The 21,040-nt window shown below is 36.1% G+C and overlaps 1 protein-coding gene across 6 annotated transcripts in view; it reads right to left on the bottom strand.

The window, feature by feature from the left end:
* RAP1GDS1 (Rap1 GTPase-GDP dissociation stimulator 1) overlaps window positions 1-21,040 on the bottom strand; it is a 166,385-nt gene that overhangs the window by 12,229 nt on the left and 133,116 nt on the right. For 5 of the 6 annotated variants that reach the window (XM_008066995.1, XM_008066998.1, XM_021717064.1 and 2 more), the window contains 6 exons: window positions 14,386-14,529; window positions 13,660-13,791; window positions 12,438-12,572; window positions 11,410-11,535; window positions 10,025-10,164; window positions 2,953-3,079 (listed from right to left, as the gene is read on the bottom strand). In XM_008066995.1, the coding sequence (XP_008065186.1) occupies window positions 2,953-3,079; window positions 10,025-10,164; window positions 11,410-11,535; window positions 12,438-12,572; window positions 13,660-13,791; window positions 14,386-14,529 (804 nt within the window). The remainder of the gene's footprint in view (window positions 1-2,952; window positions 3,080-10,024; window positions 10,165-11,409; window positions 11,536-12,437; window positions 12,573-13,659; window positions 13,792-14,385; window positions 14,530-21,040) is intronic. The other variant, XM_008066997.1, reaches the window with a different exon arrangement.

Raw genomic sequence — 21,040 nt, 5'->3', positions numbered from 1 at the left:
TGAACCCGCAGGCTCAAGCAATCCACTCACCTCAGCCTCCCAAAGGTGCGGGATTACAGGCTGAGCCACCGAGCCCGGCTGAAAAGGGAATTCTTATGCTCTGTTGATGGGAATGCAACTTAGTACCACCTCTATAGAAAACAGTATGGAGATTTCACAAAAAACTAAAGGTAGAACTACTATTCAATCCAGCAATGCCACTACTGGGTATTTATCCAAAGGAAAAGAAATCAGTATATCAAAGAGATACTGTATATGCATGTTTAATGCAGTAATATTGACAAAAGAAAATACATGGAATCAAGTGTCCATCAATAGACAAATGGATAAAGAAAATGTGATATGTATATGTATACACACATACACACAATGGAATGCTACTCAGTCATAACAAAATAATGAAATCTTATCATTTGCAGCCACATGGATGGAATTGAAGGCAATTAAATAAAGTAAGTCAGGCACAGAATGTTCTCCCTTATATTGGGAAGCTAAAAAACATGACCTCAAGGAACGAGAGAATAGAAAGATAGATGCCAGAGGCTGGGAAGGGTGTCAGGGTGGGAAAAGGCAATGAAGAGAGGCTGGTGAGTGAGTACAAACTTACAGTTAGATAGAAAAAATAATCTAATGTTCAATAGCAGACTAGGGTCACTATAGTTAGCATCAATATATTGTATACATTTCAAAGTAGCTAGAACAGAAGTCTTGAAATGTTATCAACACATAGAAATGATAAATGCTCAAGGTGGTAGATACCTCAAATACCCTGACTTGATCATTACATATTCTATGCATATAAAAAAACTCACCTGTACCCCATAAATATGTAAAATATTATGTATCAATAAAATAAATTTTAAAAGGCTATATAGGTTTATTTTTATATCATAGGCTCAAGGGGCCTAGGAAACATTGGGCAGCAATAAAAGTGTGAATATGTATTGTCATTTTATACAGTTCTAGGTAAGGTGATCAGACACAGGCAAATACTCAACTATTAGGTGGCTGATAAAATTGCAGCTTGTTTGGAAGATACTAGTTATGAAGAATCGAAATGAGATTCACCCAAGGCTGGGAGATCAGGATATTCTGAAATTACTCCATCACCCTGAGTCATTTAAAATCAGGTCACAAATCCAGTTTGGTATCAGATTTCTCCCCTGACTCCCCACCCCTTCCAGAGGCTTGCTGCTTACAGGAACATCTAGATTGACTCATATAATTTAATCAAACCATGTGTGAAATCACAAACTAAGCCAGGACTAGAACTGAGTTCCAAAGCATCACAAACCCACAGACCAAAGTCACAGAGAGTAAGCATAAATGTTCTTGAAGTCTTCTATTTTATCTTTAAAATTCAAACAAATTTTATGTCCTTATAGTACACTCATGATTTCTTAATGATTACAAATTGTTTACAAACTCAGAACCCTTTAAGAGGATAAAAATTTTAATTGTTCATACCCAGAATCTGAGTGATTCTGACACTGTAAGAATACCCCATATTTATCTTTTGGTTTCTCCTTCCTGGAACTGGGGTGGGTGGGTCTACTTGCCCCAGGGAGAATTATGAACATAAATCAGAGGTAATCAGATAAATATAAATAAGAGGTAATCAGTTAACAGTATTTACTAAAATGACGCTGAACTAGACAAGACGTACCTACTTCATCTCAAGTCCTTTGTATAAAGCAGCCTTAGATCTTAGCTACAGGCCACGTGATGCTGATACACTATCCCTGGCTGACTGTATCAGGGGTCAGTTCCTAAGCCAAGGGTTGCTACTCATAAACCAAATGCCTATGAGTTAGCTTCTCAAAATCAGTCAATTCATTGTTAAGTTGAGTGGAATTATGCCCAATAGGGATGCTACTTGTTAGAAACTAATGGAATCACACGTTCTCGTCATAAGCGGACCGTGAACATTTATAATAATATTCTAAGAAAGGGGCTGGCAGTAGTGGGAAACTATGGTGGAGGGGGAGGAAGGAGGAGAATACATATCAACACCAATAAGGCTACCTGATCTCAAACAAGGCACAGTAAGGACCAAAGGGAAGCACAAACTTCACCTGTATGATGACCACTTGTATTCCTAACCCTGAATTGTATACCACATCGGTAAAACGAAAATAAAAAAGGTACAAAGACCTTAGAAGTCTAGGACTCTTGAACTAAAACCTCAAAGTTGATCAAATTCCCACCCCAAAAAAACTTATTTGTAGAGTCAAAAAGTCTCAAAAAGATGAGGCTAGAAAGGAATCTTGGGAGTTCATTTTTTCTATCTCACTTGCTCTGTGCACATATTTTAAAAAGTTGTATCAGAGAACAATAGAAAAGTTAACAATTTGAAGTACCTATAAGCAAATTAATAAAATAATATTTTAAAGCATTAAAAAAAAGAAACTAATGGAACCATTTAGACTTGCTTTTGGAGAGTTCTAAACACAACATACACAGAAGAGCGACACAGAAAATGAGACTTTAGGGTAAAGGCAATGCTACAAAGCAATAGAAACCACGGTGATAGAGAAGGAGATTAGCAAGAATCAGTAGCAGAGAGAACCTGCAGAGATGGAAGAGAAAGTTTGGGTTACCAGAATAGTGGACTCTTGTTATACTGCTGTACTCTAAATATAGTTTCATTATCTGTGAAGCCTGCTTAAAAGGTTTTCGATATTCTCTAAGTGGCTATAATTTGAGACACTACTTAAAAGTTAAACAAACCTTAAAGCATTGCCCTAAAAATGCTACCAAAAGCACAACCAAAGGGGACAGCTGTGGTAACAGCCTATATAATATGATTTTCCATATATTCAGATACAGGCACAGACACACACTGGCAAAATACTTCCAGTCAAGGCTCTGTCTGACTTCAATTCCACTCCTGTGCTTCCTTTCAACCAAGATAAAAATAGGAAAAAATAAGTTTGTCACTGGGGTACTTACCCAATTCTAAAGCTGCTATTAATGCCAAAGCAACAAGGGCTTCATTCTGCATTATTACATGCTCACTCGTTGCCATGGTAACTAGATGCTTGATGCCACCACTCTGTATGATGGTTTTAATTACATCCTACAATAAATAAATATCACAGAATTATAAAATTAATCTCAAACATAAAGAAAATGCATGAAAATTAGTCAATTCATTGTTAAGTGGTTTTGTGACAGTGTCCTGTATGAATCATTTCATTTAACCATATATTTTTTTTCTTAACAGATGAAAAGGAAAAAGCTTTTTGCTTTAAATAAATTCATCACAAGATGACAAACTGCCTAAGTGGAAAAGACCACTGCAGTTCATATTTTAAAAACAGAGAGGCCTAGAAGCTACCAAAGCCCAGAAAATAAAAGTGCCATTTCCCTAAATGCTGACCTACCTCAGGATCAACAAAAGAGAATAAGAGAATTTAGAGAAAAAGTTCTCTTAAAATTTTTACCACAGTGCCATATACTTGTTCTCTAGATGCTCTGGGTCAAGCATTTATACATTTTTGAAGTACCTTTTACCCCTTGGTTCAATCCTACAAATATGAGAACTGGAAACATGTAAAGGAACTGAGCAAAATTTAAAATTCTTTGTCCTCATTTCTTATGGTGTTTAGAGTTCCGTCGTCTCTCCATGACAGAGTAGCCACTGAGCTCTGAATTCAATAAATCCCACTGACTTAGAGCAAATTACTGAAGTCTTATCCCAGTGATATGATCCATGCTGTTGGGATGATGTAAGTGTATATTTCATAAGTTTTTGTAATAACCACAAAGTTATTACACAAAAAACATACATAAGGACTCGTGGCAAAAGTTCAATGAAAAAAAAAGAATGACCACATTTATTTCTAGTACCCATTTTTGTCTTCATCTCATTGCAGGTTGTTTTGTCAGCAGAACGCATGGACTAAATATGATTTAGTGTGAAGTCTCAACTATAGAATATTTTAAAAGTAATTTTCTTTGCTAGTTTTCACTTTTTAAAGTAACTTGAAGCTCTGAATATTTTTAAGTAGTCTTCCTGAGTCAGCTTCAATGATACAAATTAACTGTTGCAAATATTTTTCAAATTAATTTGCTAAAATATTTGAAAAATATTTTATGTTTTCATCTCATAAACAATTTCTAGGAAATTATTTATATATAAGATGTTTGCTTTGAGTCTAAAGCTGTTTAATGATCAAATATTCTAAATCAATAGAGTCTAAGAATGGTAGCTATGTTCTGGTATCTAGTATATCTTTTCCTATCACCCTTCTTTAGAACGTGAGAAACTATCTTTTAAAATCTTTTCTATCATCCCAATTTGCTTTTTACTCAGTGAATTTTGAAACAAACGAGGACTACAAGAGACTAATAGATACCTTTGCAACACCAAGGCAAGATCCTTGGACTGTCATTTCATCATCTATATTTTTATTTACCTTAGAAAGTCCACTGTAGTAGAAGGGAGAACAGAGAATGAATAAAGGAAATCTGTACATTAGAAATGAACTGTGCCACCTTGTAAGTCCAAGCAAATTTTCTTTTCCATCTTACTTTCCTGAGTAAGATACCTGAGTTTTTCCTTTTAAAATGCCTCCCCTATACTCCGGTTTCTCTTCAGATCGTATAAATATTTTGCCTTTTACTAAAATGTCTGCCCTCTATCCAACTGTTTCATCAAATGGTTATCAAACAGCTACCCTATGGAGTCACTTTGCCTGACAGAATGTGGGATGAAAGACAAATAAAGCATTATATTCCTGTCAAGTCACAGAAAAAGAATATAATAATGTGGACAGCTACCCTTTATGGAGCAGCAACTACATGGTGGACATCTGTGGGTAGCTTATAAATATCAGCTAATTTTTATCCTTAGAAAATTCCATTAGCTAGATATCATCTCTAATTTATAAATGAAGAAACTGAAGCTCAGATTAAGTGATGAAATTTGCCTAAGGTCAGACAGTAAGCAGCAAAGCCAAGGTTCAAATCCAGTAAGTTTGGTTACTGGGTTCTTAACCATTTGTGGCCAATTCAAATATGTATTAAATTCACAATACCATGCACAAACAATCATTTAATGTGATTTGACGACACTCTATAAATGTATTTTAAAGTTATACTTAACTTCAAGGTTGTTTTTCCCCCCCCCCAAATGAAGAATATTAGCACCACTGTGAGCAAGAAAGTTCATCTGGAGGTTTACAAATAATTTTAATCCATACACTCCTAAAACTAATCCAAAGATTATTTAAATTTCTTTCAAACTATCTCATCCACAATAAATAAACTAGATAGACATACTGAAATTGTTCTCTAGGAAGTCCTTCTAAACCCTAGATGTCTCTCTGCAAAGTCTCTAAAAATTTTGGAGACGTTTTATGAAGTTTGAAACGTTTTATTTTATGGTTCTATTTCTCAAGTTTTCTTATGGAAAGCTAAGTTTTGGTGTGCATACAAAACCAAAGCAAATTATCTATGATAACAGTTTTGCCTATTTAGTATTTAATCAATTTGTCCTTGATTATCAAAATTAATTTAGCTAAAGACTGTTGAAAACTGTATAATGTTGATCACAATGAGATGTTTGGGAATAGGATTGGATTTGAGATAATTTATAAAATTGCAGGTTGGTATAGTTACTGAGTTGGTGAGCCACACAACAAAAATTTTCTTTTTCAAGATTGTATCATCAAAGCTTTCTTAGTATGGTATTTAAATAAATGTTGGTTGGATGAGTGAGCAAATGACTCCATTTGTTTAAAAAAATTTTTAGCCTGATAACTGACATAGAATGTTATATATGTAAAGGGTAAAGAAAAGTACTTTTTTTTTTATTATAAAGATGTGGGGTACAATTCAGGGTTAGGTATACAAATGTTGATTATGCAGGGACTCTTGTTGATGACGTGTGCCCCTCCCTCCCCTAGTAGTTTCCCTCAACTGACAATCCCACCGCCCCTTCCCTGACAGTTTCCCACTACTGCCAATTCCTTTCTTATAGTATTGCAATTGTTCAAGGTCTGCTAAAGTGCTGACTTTAATAAGAAGAGTGCTTTTATACTCCCAGTGTAGAGGCAAACTATTTCTTTTTCCATTTTTGATGTCTACAGTTGGAAGGTCCAGCTAGTTGATCAAAAGGTATAGACTAGGGCACTGTTTTAAGAGATATGAATTTACTAATGGCATAAGAACAGGAATACACTGCATATGGCCAAGTAAACCAGCATAAACCTTGTGAGTCATCACAAAATTTTGGAGGGTTGGACTCAGAATTCAGGGTTAAGTATAATCTTCAAAGTTTAAGAACAACACAAGGAGAAAGCTGTGATTTGCATCAGTTGGTTTAAGGATCTACAGGAATGTAACAAACTTGAATTTTGTGGTTAACTATTTTAAAAGCCTATTCCAGAACAGCATTTTCCAAAGTATATCCAATGTAGTGTTAATAGATAGTACTTGCAAAAAGGATCAGTGGGCAAAGACTTTGGAAATTAATGGATTAAATAAAGTTAAGGAGGTTTCTCTAGAACAGTCCTCATGAGTGTTGTGAATCCCAAAGGCAAGGAAAGGGAATGTACTATTTCTACAACTAATCTAACCAAACAGCCTTTTTCTTTGTGAGACATTTCTTGGATTATTGGATGAAACAAACTGTAAGAGCTGCTGCTCAAAAGTAATCACTGATTGAACTTTAATGTTGATTAAGTTCAAAAATAAATTTAAAAGTTCTGACCTGAAACTCACGCAACGAACACACCTGATAGTTCTGATCACTGAAGTGTGTGAATCAAGTTTCCTATTGCTTGATCAAGGGGAGACCCCAGAAACCTGGAATTAGCTTCAAGGGCATGCCCCTTGTAGTACAGGTTTCCCCCACTAGTTAAGTGCTCTAGGAACCCATCTGCATCAGTGTACCAGCTAGTGTTATTGTGAAAGGTTGAGTTTAGCATCACTTTTTCTTTTGCAGATTCTTTCAACGTGTTTGCCAAATTCATGATAGGGTGATATAGGAGTGCACCTGCCCACATAGCACTGAGCGTTGAGCCGTTTTTGACCAAAAACGGCATGACCCCCATGACTCACCCATCCTATTCATCTGATCTAGTCCCAAGTGACTTTTTAATGTTTCCCTGTATGAAAAAAGTCCTCAAAGGGAAACATTTTGCTGATGTGGAAGAGGTGAACCAAAAAATGAAAGAAGCGCTAAAAAGCATAAAAATGAATGAGTTTAAAAACTACTTTGAGCGGTGGAAAAAGCATCTTCAATAGGTGTATTACATCAAAAGGAGAGTACTTTGAAGGTGACTAAAATCTAAACATTTACAAAAATTATGAATAAATACACAATTCTTTAAATAAATTTTGGTTTGTAAATGGAAAAAAACCCCAGCCATTTGGTACTGAATTATAAACCAAAATTTATGTGACTATAAAGCTGCAATGCTATATAATTTCAAGTTGTTTTCTGTTACATACAGAAACACAGCCACACGTTCCAAGAAAGGTACCATGCCACATTTTTGTCTGTCAAAGAACCTGCAAAGGTGATGGATGCTTGATGGGTATGCCAAACATTTTGTGGACTGGAGGAAGAAGTGAGAGGTTAGATCAGGGAAAGGGAAATCTGTGATTAAATACAATTCACAGAAAAGCCTCAAAGTCTTCAAATTTGTTTAATATTATAGCATTTAAATTGTTGTGGCTCCTAAACTCAGTTGTTCCCAAGAAGTTTGATGCATCTTCTTATGGACATATTTGCATGTCCACTAATGGTTTGGTTACATAATTCTGTTAGTAACCCAACCTGGCACCAAGTCCCAAACCTGGAAATAATCTCTCAAACCACCTCCTCTTCTAATACTACTCCTGAATCTGTCAATTCTACTACCTATATCTTACGTTCTTCTCTTTCATCTCCACTGCTATTAGTTGGATGAGTCATATGAAATTTGTTTCTGTGTGTCAAAATGGTTGAATATCATCAATTTCAAATCACTTAATCCCAATCCTTAATTCAGGCCTTCATCTCTCTCCTGTATATTTTTGCACTAACTTTTTGATTGTTCTTCCTGTCCCCTTTAAGTTCTAGTCATCTTTCTAAATGAAAACCAAATAATGACACTCTTCGGCTTAAAACCCTTTAAGAGCATATTAATTCATCTTAATCCCTAATTCTCATCTTCTCTGGCCACTGTCTCTACACACTCTATGCTCCAGCAATATTGAGTTATTTTAAGTTTCTCTCTAAAAGTATGCTTTACATCAATTTTTGTATACATTGTTGTCTTTGTTTGAAAAGGCCCTTCTCTCCTTTCTCTTCCCTTTCTCCTGAGACATTCCTAGTCAATCTTTAAAATAACATTCCTTCTATGACACCCTCCTGAACCACCCAGTGTCTGTTTTTTTCCCTCTGTTACACCTGAATGATATATGTGGCTTTAATGCTGTACCTAAGCTAGCTATTTTTATGTCTGTCCATTCACTAGACAGTTGATTCCTTTAAAGTAACCCTGTATTAAATCAAATTTGCACTGCACTAAAATATTAACTGTTAAATAAACAAATGGGCCCAAGAGAGCAGGTATGATGGAGAAAGGATGAAAGGGGTATGCAAGGGGGTCATTTTAATATTCTTTCTTGATATTTTCCAATGTGCCAACATACTGCTTGGTCCTGTGCTGCGTCAATGAAAAGGTATAGGCTTTTAGGCTGGTGTGGGTGAGACAGGTAATAAGAAAGTCCTGCTTAACAGCTGCTTTTCCCCAGGGAATGATCTTAAGATTTAGTATCTAATGGGGAGAACATTCCTGTGGCTAATCAGCTGAGACAGCAGTTCTGCTGAAGTCATTTATATGAAAGAAATGAACACTTACTTTTAAGCTTTTTTTCTTGCCATTTTCTTTTCGTGTGTGTGTGTGTCAGGGTCTCACTCTTGTGCCCAGGCTAGAGTGCAGTGGTACGATCACAGCTCACTACAGCCTTGAATTGCTGGGTTCAAGTGATTCTTTTGCCTGAACCTCCTGAGTAGCTGGGACTACAGTGTGCACTGCCACACCCAGCAAATCTTTTGGATTTTTGCAGAGATGAGGTCTCACTATATTGGCTAGGCGGGCCGCAAACTCCTGGTCTCAAGCGATTCCCCTGTCTCAGCCTCCCAAAGTGCTGGGATTAGAGGCATGAACTACCACACCTGGCCAGCCATCTTCTTTTTATCAGTTCTATAAACACATGAAAATAGCTGGTGGATTTGAGTTCTAAACTGACTTTGTTCTCATATACAATCACTGCTAAAGTTGTACAACAAATGAAACAATCAAAGGATCACCTTAGAAAGGAGAGTACAAAAGAATAAAATTCAGATACAAAATCAGTAGCTGAACTGCTGGCCTGGGTTCCCATCACTGTGACCTTTAAAATAGCTCATTTGTTCGTTCACTGGTTATCTGCTATGCAACAGACATGCAAATATTATGCTGGACACTATCATGAGAATAATAAAGCTCTGTGAATTCTACACATCATATACTATCTAGGTATAATTTAATTTCTAAATATCAGTAGCTAGCATGCTGGCACATGGAAGTTATTTGACACTGATACTGGTAATGGCGGTGGTAAAAGTAACAATAACAACAGCAGTGGCAAGAGCAACCATAGGATTTACTGAGTGCTTCTTCTGTCCTAGGTACCAGCTGAGTATATCATATACACGATATTACTGAATCCTCACGATACTATCAGGTAAATAATATCCCAGTTTTTACATATTAAGACATTAAGATGTGCAGAGACTTAACCATTTAAACAGTAGAGACAAAACTGAACCCATCTCTGCTTGATTCCAAAGTCTTACTCTTAACTATTATAAGATACAACTAAATACAAAAGCTCAACTGTCAATCTTTTTTTCAGAATTGTTGATTAATGTATTAGTAAATAAATACACAAAAATGCAAGCTAGTGATGTGGGATATACGATGCTGGGGTTGCCAAAAAAGTCACTCATGTTTTCTAGTGAATGGTCTCCCATGGAACTTACTTTTGATTTACTGTGTCGTATGAGGGCAGAGAGCAGCCTGTTGGACTCTCCCATCACTCCAGCATGATCTTTGGCTTCACACCATTCCACCAAACGCTTCACCAATTTAACATTCTTTCCCAGTTGTTCAGCAGCTTCTGCTATAGGAAAGAAGGCAAATCGCAAAGAAATGAATCACTAAGAAGCAATAAGCTGAAATAACTCATGAAGATGTAAGACTGTGAAGGAAAATTATACATCTTAAAAACACAACACGACAATTTTATGAAAGCAAGAACTGCAAATACTGCTTAGTGATGAGCTATTTGGCTTTCTCTATAACTTTGTGGATCATATAAAATACAAAAACACATGACTTCATTCTTTGTCAATTAACCGTGGTAGTCTGTTAGTACCAGGGCAGACTGCAGTAAAGGGTTTTAGAAGGACTCTAAGCAATCTATATAAAAAGGGCTTAGAACTTAGAAATAAGTAAATCTAATTCATTCCTAGAAGTGGTTTTCACTGCTTTTTCTGCAAACAGAAAAATGCTCTCCCTGTTTGTAAAACACATTTTAAAAAATTCTGGCTGTCACAAAAAAAAAATTTGATTTTTTTTTTTTTTGATTTGGAGTCTCACTCTGTCACCCAGACTGGAGTGCAGTGGCCGCTCCCGGCCACCGCAGCCTCGACCTGCTGAGCTCCAGCGATCCTTCTGCCTCAGCCTTCCGAGTAGCTGGAATTACAGGCGCGCGCTACCACACCTGGCTAATTTTTTGATTTATTGTAAAGATAAGGTCTCGCCTGCCCAGGTGGGTCTCAAACCCGCAGGCTCAGGCAATCCACTCACCTCAGCCTCCCAAAGGCGCGGGATTACAGGCTGAGCCACCGAGCCCGGCTAAAATTTGATTTCAAAGATTAAAAATGTGTATAAATGCCAAAACACAAAAACCCCTCTGGAACTGGTAATAAACCAACCTAAAAAGTACTAATGCTTATGTACTAATTTATAGGCACACACCACCACGCCCAGCTATCTTTTTTTCATTGTAGAGATGAGGTCTTAGCAAGTTGTCCAGACTGGTCTTGAACCCATAGGTCCAGGCAATCCTCTCACCTTGGCCTCCCAAAGTGCTGGGATTATAGGCGTGGGCCACCACGCCTAGTCTGTACTATTTACTAATATTTATGTACTGATAAAGAGAGATATAGTACAATTTCCCTTTAAAATCAAATATAACATGCATGGGAATTAATAAATGGGGTTCTCAAATCAATCTCTTTTTACCTTTTGTCATTTATTTCTTATTGCATAATCCTCAAAGTTAAAAACAAGTCCTTTTTCAACTACAGGCACAGTAAGACTATCATAACAAAAATGCAACTTGGGAAAACATTTCTTTTACCTTGTGCATCTATTAACATTCTTAATGTTCCCAGAAGTTTGAACTGAACTGGGGGCATTTCAGATTTAAGAAATTTCAAAACTGCCTCTGTGACTCCAGCTGTTAACATCTTGGCTTTATTTATAACTGTAGAGAAAGAGAGACTATGGTTAAAATGGTGTTAGCATTCCTGAAAATAAACATTCAATTCAACATAAATTTGTTAAGCCCCCGTGTTATATTTTTCTATTAACAAACAATCCTGTGAGTTTTTATATGAATTTAAAAAATGGAATTGAGTGTATGTGTAAGTATACTATTTATGTATGAGCATAATAGACAAAACCATAATAACTGGCTTTTTAAATGAAGTTGCAAAACATTTACTTACATAATTTATAAAAAGAAATGAAAATGCTACCATCTTACAATAAAAAGCACAATTCCTCAACTTTAATGCATGTTTCTCTTTACCTCTGTCTTTGACCCATTTGTATTAATGCAGACATTAATAAAAAATATTAATGTACTTATGAACCAAATTGAATTCATATGGATTAGATCTTCATATAATATACTATTTCATCTGATTAGGAATTTATTTTTGGAAAGTAGAATAAAAGAATAGTTTTAACTATGTTGTATATGATTTCTCATGATAATGTGAGTTCATGGTTCAAAAGCCTTTAATTCAAAGACACATTAAGGCTATTTTTAAAAATTGTATATTTGCTCATAGGAAAAAAATGAAAAAAATCATTCTTTATTAGAATCTGTTGATGTCATTATCCTACCTCAAGTGAAGTTGCTTTTAAAAGCTTAACGATACAGTTTGAATAGGCTGAACAAACGCAAAAATTATTATTGTACAGTCTCAGAAAACTTACTTAACATATGATCTATTTATTACTATGAAAAATGCAAACAATTTAAAGACTTTTTTTTTTCCATTTCTCAGTCAGGACAGGTCCACAAATCACGTACAGTAAGTATCTTCCCCAAATAATGGATCTGACTTGTAATAGCCACCTTCTATTGTGAAGTCTTACCTGGAATGGCCAGGTTTCTGAGGGCACTCAGTGCTGCATGCTGTACAGTTACATTTCCGTCTTCTACATGTCTGTCCAGTAAGTCCATAAGTTTTTCTACAATTCCATTGTCCACCATATGAATACAATTTCCATCTGAACAAAACAAAAACATTTTTTCTTCCTCTTTAAAAATGTCTATAAATACTTTATAATACTGATGCCTGCCATTATCTACATTAGGGAAAATGGAGCTCTACAAAAATAAAATGAATTCCAGTTCTTTCTCCCATCAGGCTTAAACAGTTTTTCTGTTTACTGAATGAGAAGTCTGCTGTTGAAGATTCTTAAATTAGATAAAATTTTAAAAATCAGGAAAATTATCAGAGAAATTCTTAGCTTGGTGTCTGATAATATACATCAGAAAATAAGTAGGAACCATGTGCTCAGAATATCTAATATTTTTCACTTATTGTGAAGTATACTTGTACTCTGACAATGTGATAGTGATAGTTCTCTACCTTTTGTTATCATGGCTTGTACCTAAATTGTTTTTTAAATTAATTTTTCAAACATTTATAAAGCAGAGAGAATATTATAATGAGCCACTATTTACCCCATATTTGGCTTCAACAATTACCAATACTTTACCACTAAACTCCATTATTAGGGAATTACTCCCAAAAAGGAGGGAATAAAAACAGAGTAAGGTAGCCATTATGATATACTATATACCATCAGTTCATATTAGAATAAAATTTTAAATGACCTATATTTTCCCATACACAGTATAAGAATGAGCTTTTAGGCTATGAGTTTTTTTTAGGAGTGTCAGATTTCATAAATGTAAATCAGAGGATTATTCATATTTAAGTTTTATTGGCATAAAAGTATAAACGGAGGCACAATAACCTTAGAACGAAAACTCAAGATCATCAGATCCAAAATAAAATCACCAGGCAAAAGAAAGCAGATGTCTATTAGAATGAGTCTCAACTTTACTAAGCTATGAAATACAAAATACTCAAAAGAAGCACTTCATGGTCACTGGTCATGATCTTTAAAGTATTAGAATTCAGTTGAATTGCATAAAATATGTAATTTGTAGGAAAGTCACTTTCTGAAAAGCTAGGCAGCACATACACATATTACACAAACTTATAAAGTGTTCCATTTTTAGTACCTATGACAGAAAAGCAAAAACAGAATATCTGATTAACAAAAGATGAACCAATGTGTTTACCATTTCTGGCAAAATTTGCAATTGCCAATGCTCCAGCAAGCTGAAGCTGGTGGTTATTTGATGGAATCCAAGAAAGCACCCTTTGAAATACACTGCCTTTTCCTCCTTCAAATAATTTCTGCATGGATTCATCTGGAGGTAAGTGAAACAAATAGTTAAAAGAAAGAGAGAAAATGAACTAAAAGTAACAAAATCATATGCATAGGTGAATGTCCAACTGGGAAACTACATACTTCACAAACTATTAAGTCCATAAAAGGAAAAGTAATGACTCTGTTTATAATAAACTTTAAACTTTTAACAGAGGCTTTTAATATATAAAATAAAATATTTAATACAACAAATACAATAAGCTTTTCACACACACACACACACACACACACACACACACACACACACACACACACACACACACGTATATACATGAGTAAAGGTTAGCCTTTTCTAGTCTAAGTCCAAAGTAGTCACCTAGCTCCTAGTCCTTTGGTATCACAGCTAGCTCCTCTATATGACAGCTCTTTAAGTACTGGATGACAGCAAAGACTTCTCTTTTTCAGGTTCATCATATCTAGCTCTATCCATGACACGTTTAAGGCTTCAAAATCATAACATCATCAGGATGTAATAGAAAAATGAGAAAATGCCTAGTGCAGTGTCTACAAAAGAGATTTAATACATTTTTAAAAATCTGATAGTTTTTTCTGGCCGGCATAAATTACAACTCACCTCCAAGAAGTAACAAAACCATTAGGTCTGAACCGGTTTTGAGTTCAGCGACATCATCCTCTTTGTCACTATCCACCTTCTGCTGGACAATCTCTAGTAGACACTCTACCAGGCCTGCTTCAACCAGCTGTAGTTTAATGGCATCTAAAGAACAATGTGAACAAAATAACCAAAATTTGAGATAACATAGGAGCTGTGGTATAAGGAATTCATTATGAAGAATTACAAGAAACTAAAAAAATGAATTATTTATTTATTTATTTAATTTTTTATTTTTTGAGTTGGAGTCTCACTCTGTCACCCAGACTGCAGTGGCTGGGAGCAGGCTCCAGCAATCCTTCTGCCTCAGCCTTCCAGTAGCTGGAACTACATGCGTGCGCTACCACGCCTGGCTAATTTTTTGATTTATTGTAGAGATGAGGTCTTGCCAAGTTGTCCAGGCGGGTCTTGAACCCGCGGGCTCAGGCAATCCACTCACCTCAGCCTCCCAAAGTGCGGGATTACAGGCTGAGCCACCGAGCCCGGCTGAAAATGAATTATTTAGATGACACACTTTTGAAGATTTGAGTTTGAAAATGAATTGCCAGAGCAGCGTAAATACACAAAAGTTTTATTTCATTTTTCTATTTGAAATTATATCACACCTTTCACAATATCTTGTAGCACCTAAACAAATTGAAACTCAGCTCTGAAGGTAACTAAAACCACTACACTGTTATTCTAGATATTAGGCTTATGTTTAAAAGGAAATGTTATAAAATACTGTAGAATATGGTTGGGCATAGTGGCTTATGCCTGTAATCCCAGAGCTTTGGGAGATTGAGGTGGGAGGATCACTTGAGTCCAGGTGTCCGAGGTTATAGTTAAGCTATGATTCTACCACTACACTCCAGTCTGGGCAACAGAGTAAGACTCTGTCTCAAATAAATAAATAAACAAACAAACCTCCACAGTATATGCCTATAACACACATATCTGTTATATAAAGTTAAAATATATCCACTAATGGGTCTTAAATAGCAAGTTATTGAAAAGAAAGGGGTTGTGAGTAAATTTCAACCTACACCACAAGTATATTTGAATTCATATTTATATAGATGTTATTGTTCTGGAGAAGTCAATAAATCTACAACTTGAACTTTAAAAGTCGTGTCTTTAAAAAGGGTTTTCATTAATGTAAAGGTTTTCATTAATTTAAAACTTTTTTCAGGAATGGGTACATGGTGATTTATTAAATGCTATTTCTGCATGTGTTTTAAAATGCTCATAATAAAAACTGAAAGAAAAACAAACTTGAAGCTATCTGAGGCTAACCAACACAATAAGGTATTTTAGAGATATAACTTACATCCCAATTTTATTTGTTTTTATTTATTTATTTTTTTTGAGTAGGAGTCTCACTCTGTCGCCCAGACTGGAGTGCAGTGGCATGCTCCTGGCCACCGCAGCCTTGACCTGCTGGGCTCCGATGATCCTTCTGCCTCAGCCTTCCAAGTAGCCGGAACTACAGGTGTGCGCTACTACGCCCGGCTAATTTTTTTTTTATTTATTGTATAAATGAGATCTCGCCAAGTTGCCCGAGAGGGTCTCGAACCCGTGGGCTCAGGTAATCCACTCACCTAGGCTTCCCAAAGTGCTGGGATTACAGGCTGAGCCACCGAGCCCAGCCCGAATTTCATTTTTAAAACTGATTTTCGTAGAAAACTTCACTCCATATCAGATCCATTTTTATTATGCCCTTAATATCTTAAATATATTATATCTTTCATGATAACATTAATCGCAGTGAAGATTTTATATTTGCATCCATGTCTGTCTCCTGTTAGAGCAGATATACCTTACTCATCTTTGTATTTTAACCTAAACTGGTGTGTCTAAATACTCTGGGTATATTTGATACTCTTTAAGATAAATGCTAATTAAGGGTGTATGACTCCAATCCAGGTCCAATGGGAGGAGAAAACAAAATTAAAATATAAATATACTGTTATTCTGAAACACTGCAAGGAAGGGTATAGTTAATTTTTTGGCATAAAATTGACTAAAGGTCACAATAAAGTTTTCATTTTGCCATACTACCAATTGGGTAAATAAACCACTTATGTACCCAATCCTGACTTGTACTCCACATATTTAAAATCAAAAAGAAATTTTAAAAAAGATAAATACTAATCAACTGGCCTTAAAAATACATTTGCTACACTGAGTTTTTTTTTTCCTTAAGAAATAAAGTTTCACTCTCACCCAAGCTGGAATGCAGTGGTGAGATGACGGCTCACAGCAGCCTTGAAATCTTGGACTCAAGCCATCCCCCTGGCTCAGCCTCCTGAGTAGCTGGGACTACAGGCATGTGTCACCTAGCCCAGCTAACTTAATTTTTATTTTTTTTGGTAGAGACAGGGTCTCTATTTTGCTAAGGCTGGTCTCAAATCCCTGGCCTCAAGCTATCCTCCCTCCTTGGCCTCCCAAAGAGCTGGAATTACAGACATGAGCCACTGTGCCAGAGATTTTTAAATTTAAATTTTACATTGCAGTTGGATTTTATTTTAAGTCATTGGTTTTCCTAAGCTGTATATGGACACACAAACAGCAATGGCAGTTTCAGCTTGTCATTTAGGAGAAACAAAGACTTTAAAAATATATCTACTTAACACTTTCCTTTTAGTGTATACAGTTTAGCTTTTTTTTTTTTAACACTATGACCCTTCTTTTGAATATTACCTCAGAATATTCCACCTGGACTACTTCCTTAGAAGGTACGTTTGCACTGTGCCATGCTTAAAGTAGGGCGTTTCCTTGGATACAGAATGCTAGGGTTAGAAATGTGTGGCGACTAGAATTGAAAACTATGATGAAAAATCCTCGAGAATACGAACGATCTATGCAAATCCCAACTTATAATGTTGGAATTGTAACATACCTTTGCATATCAAGAAAACCTAAGATGATATATACAAAAGATTAGTTCAAAAACGAATTTTCAGAGGTATCATTCTATCCACGCACAATTATAAAACAGAGGTGAAGGTGGAGAGAAAACAAAAATAAAATATAAACATACTGTTATTCTGAAACACTGCAAAGGAAGGCTACAGGTAATTTTCTGGCATAAAACTGACAGAAAGTCACAAGAAAGTTTTCATTTTGCTACACTACCAATGATATGGCAAACAAATCTCTCCCTAAAGAGTAAGATCTAAGGCATTTAGGAAATTTAAAATGTGTCAAGATTAAAGTTTACAGACCTCTTTTCTCACAATTTGATTGTAATTACAAATATACGCAGGAGGCTTAAGCTGTCTTAATGAGGATTAGCAAGGCCTTCTGCCAGAGCAGATACCCCAGCACATGTACCAACACCATTCTGCCCAAGGACGTATATCTTTATCACCACCGTTCACGTCTTCACATATGCACCAATAGACACATATATGGATGTATTATGTATGCATCACATATATGTATTTAAAAACCTATTTTAAATAGTGAAAAAACCCCACAGATGCAGGAAGTACATAAAATATGCAAGTTAAGGTTAATGAATTATAAGAAAACAAATAACCACGTATCTATCTAGATCAAGAAGTGCATGGCCAGCAACCCAGACGCCCATCTCTGCCTTTCCCTTTCTGATCACAAATCTTTCCCTTCACATCTCAAAATCACTAACCCAATTGTTATGGTAATCATTTCTACACTTTTATTGTTTCACCAAATAACCATTCCTAAAAACTACTGTTTGGTTTTACCTTTTTTTTTTTTGTGCTTTACATAAATGGAATCATACAATATATTTTTTAGTGCTGGTTTTTTCCTTTCACCATCATAAGATTCCTTCACATTAATGGTTTTAGCTGTCTTAATTCCTTTTCATAACTATATTTTTCCATTATATGGGCACACTATGATTTATTTGTTCATTTTTGTTCATGGATCTTGGTTGGTTCCAATTTTTGCTATTATAAATAATGCTGCTCTGGCCAAGTACAGTGTAATCTCAGCACTTTGGGAGGTGAAGTCGAGAGGACTGCCTGAGCCCAGGAGCTCGAGACCAGCCTAGGCAACTTGGCAAGATCTTGTCTCCACAATAAAAAAAATAAAATTAGCCAGGTGTGGTGGCATGCACCTGTAGCTCCTTCCAGCTAGTTGGAAAGATGAGGTGAAAGGATACCTAAGCCCAGGAGGTCGAGGCTGCAGTAGCCATGATGTGCTACTGCACTTCAGCCTGGGCAAAAGAGTAGGACTCTGACTCAAAAAATAATAAACATATAAATAAAGCTACTTTGAAGATTTCTGCAGTAGCTCCTGGTGCACATATACACAAGCTTCTGGGTGTATTTCTAAGAGTGGAATTGCTGGATCGTATATTTCCAACTTGATACTATTTCTAAATTGTACCAATATACATTCTCACTGCTCTCTGTCCTCATCAACATTTGCTTTATGAGACTTTCCAGTGGGTATATAGAGGTATTTTACTGTGGTTTTATTTTACATTCCCTGATTATTATAAGAGTGAGCATATTTTCGTGTGTTTATTAGCTCTCTGGATTTTATCTTTTGTCAAATGACTACTCAAATCTTTTGCACATTTTTTCTAATGATTTGTGGCAGTTTTTAGTTTAATTTTGTTTTTTATACAGATGTAGGGTACAAGGATTAACTACACAGTAGGCTGCATGCAGGTGAAGTTTGGGCCTCCAATTGGGCCTCACTTCCTCTGGTTTGGGACCAGATACCCTTTGTGTTGTTATGTGCCCCCCCCACCGGAAGTGCCCTCCTTTGTGCTATTGTGATTAATGTTCAGTTCCCACTATGAGTGAAAACATGTGGTATTCAGTTCTTTGATTCTGTGATAGATCACAAGCGATGACGGTCTCCAACTCCATCCAATTTGCTTCCAAGTCCATGATTTTTTTCTTCTTTATGGCTGTGTAATACTCTATAGTGTATATATGTACCACATTTCTTTTATCCAGTTCACTTTTCATGGGCGGTATGGTTGATTCCATGTTGTTGCTATTGTAAATAATGTGGCTATAAACATTTGTGTGCAGTTGTCTTTTGGGTAGAACAATTTATGCTCCTTGGGGCATATTCCCAGGAGAGGAATTGCTGAATCATATGGAAGGTCAAGTTTTAGTTTTTTTAGGAAGTGCCACACTGCTTTCCATTGAGGTTGAACTAGTTTATACTCCCACCAACAGGGTGGAAGTGTTCCTTTTTCACTGCACCCACGCCAGCAACTGTTGTTTTTTTTATTTATTAATGATGGCCATACTTACCGGGGTTATGTGGTATCTAACTGTAGTTTTGATTTGCATTTCACTGATGATTAGTGAGGCTGAACTTCTTTGTATGTATCTGCTGGATGCTTGCATATCTTCTTTTGAAAATGTCTATTAATGTCCTTTGCCCACTTTTTAATAAGATTTTTTGTTTTTGTCCTTTCAGCTCGTTGTAGATCCTGGATGTTGGGCCTTAGTCATTGTGTGGGTTGTCTCTTTACTCCCTTGATGGATTCTTTTGGTGTGTTAAAGTTTTTTAGTTTGATGAGGTATCACTTGTCTATCTTACCTTTTATGGCATTTGTTTTTAGGGACTTGGTCAAGAATTTGTTGCCTACTCCAGTGTCCATAAGGGTATTTCCTATAGTTTCTTCTATAATTCTTATAGTTTGAGGTTTTACAATTAGGTCTTTGATCCATTTGGAGTTGATATATTTATAAGGTGATAGGTAGGGGTCCAGTTTCAATCTTTTGCACGCAGTCAGCCAGTTTTTCCAGCTTCATTTGCTAAATATGGTCTCCTTTCCCCAGTGACTGTTACTGGTATCTTTGTCTAAGATGAACTGGTTGAGAGATCTGTTTTTGCTTCCAGGATCTTTGTCTTGTTCCACTGGTCTATGTATCTATTCTTGTACTAATACCAGGCTGTTTTAGTTACTGTAACCTTGTCATAAAGTTTAAAGTCTGGAAATTTGATACCTCTTGCTTTGTTCCTTTTGCTGAGATTGTTTTGGCTATTTGTGCTCTTTTTTGTTTCCAGATGAATTTCTGTAATGTCATTTCCAGGTCTAAGAAAAATGATTAACTCCAAATGGATCAGAGACCTAAATGTAAAACCTCAAACCATAAGAACCTTAGAAAAGGAAGGAAATATTCTCATGGAAATCGGAACTGGCATCCAATTCCTGTACAAAACCCGAAACCCACAGGACTTAAGAGAGAAGATAGACAAATGGGACCTTATTAAACTGACAAGCTTCTGCAAAGCCAAAGAAACCATCAAGAGAGCAGGGAGACAGCCTACAGACTGGGAAAAAGTATTTGCCAACTCTAGGTCTGACAAAGGCTTAACATCCTGGATCTACAAGGAACTGAAACGTACTGAAAAGAAGAAAACAAACAACCCCATTATAAAATGGGCAAAAGACATGAACAGACACTTCACAAAAGAAGACATTCGAGCAGCCAACAAACACATGAAGAAATGCTCAACCTCACTAATCATCAGGGAGATGCAAATCAAAACCACACTGAGATACCACCTAACTCCAGGCAGAATGGCAATTATCAACAACTCAAAAAATAACAGCTGCTGGAGAGGGTGTGGTGAAAAGGGAACACTTCTACACTGTTGGTGGGAGTGTAAA

Source organism: Carlito syrichta, unplaced genomic scaffold (assembly GCF_000164805.1).
Source record: "Carlito syrichta isolate Samal-C Ts95f unplaced genomic scaffold, Tarsius_syrichta-2.0.1 Scaffold309239, whole genome shotgun sequence".
Lineage (NCBI taxonomy): Eukaryota > Metazoa > Chordata > Mammalia > Primates > Tarsiidae > Carlito > Carlito syrichta.
This window is presented reverse-complemented; position numbering and strand designations above follow the sequence as displayed.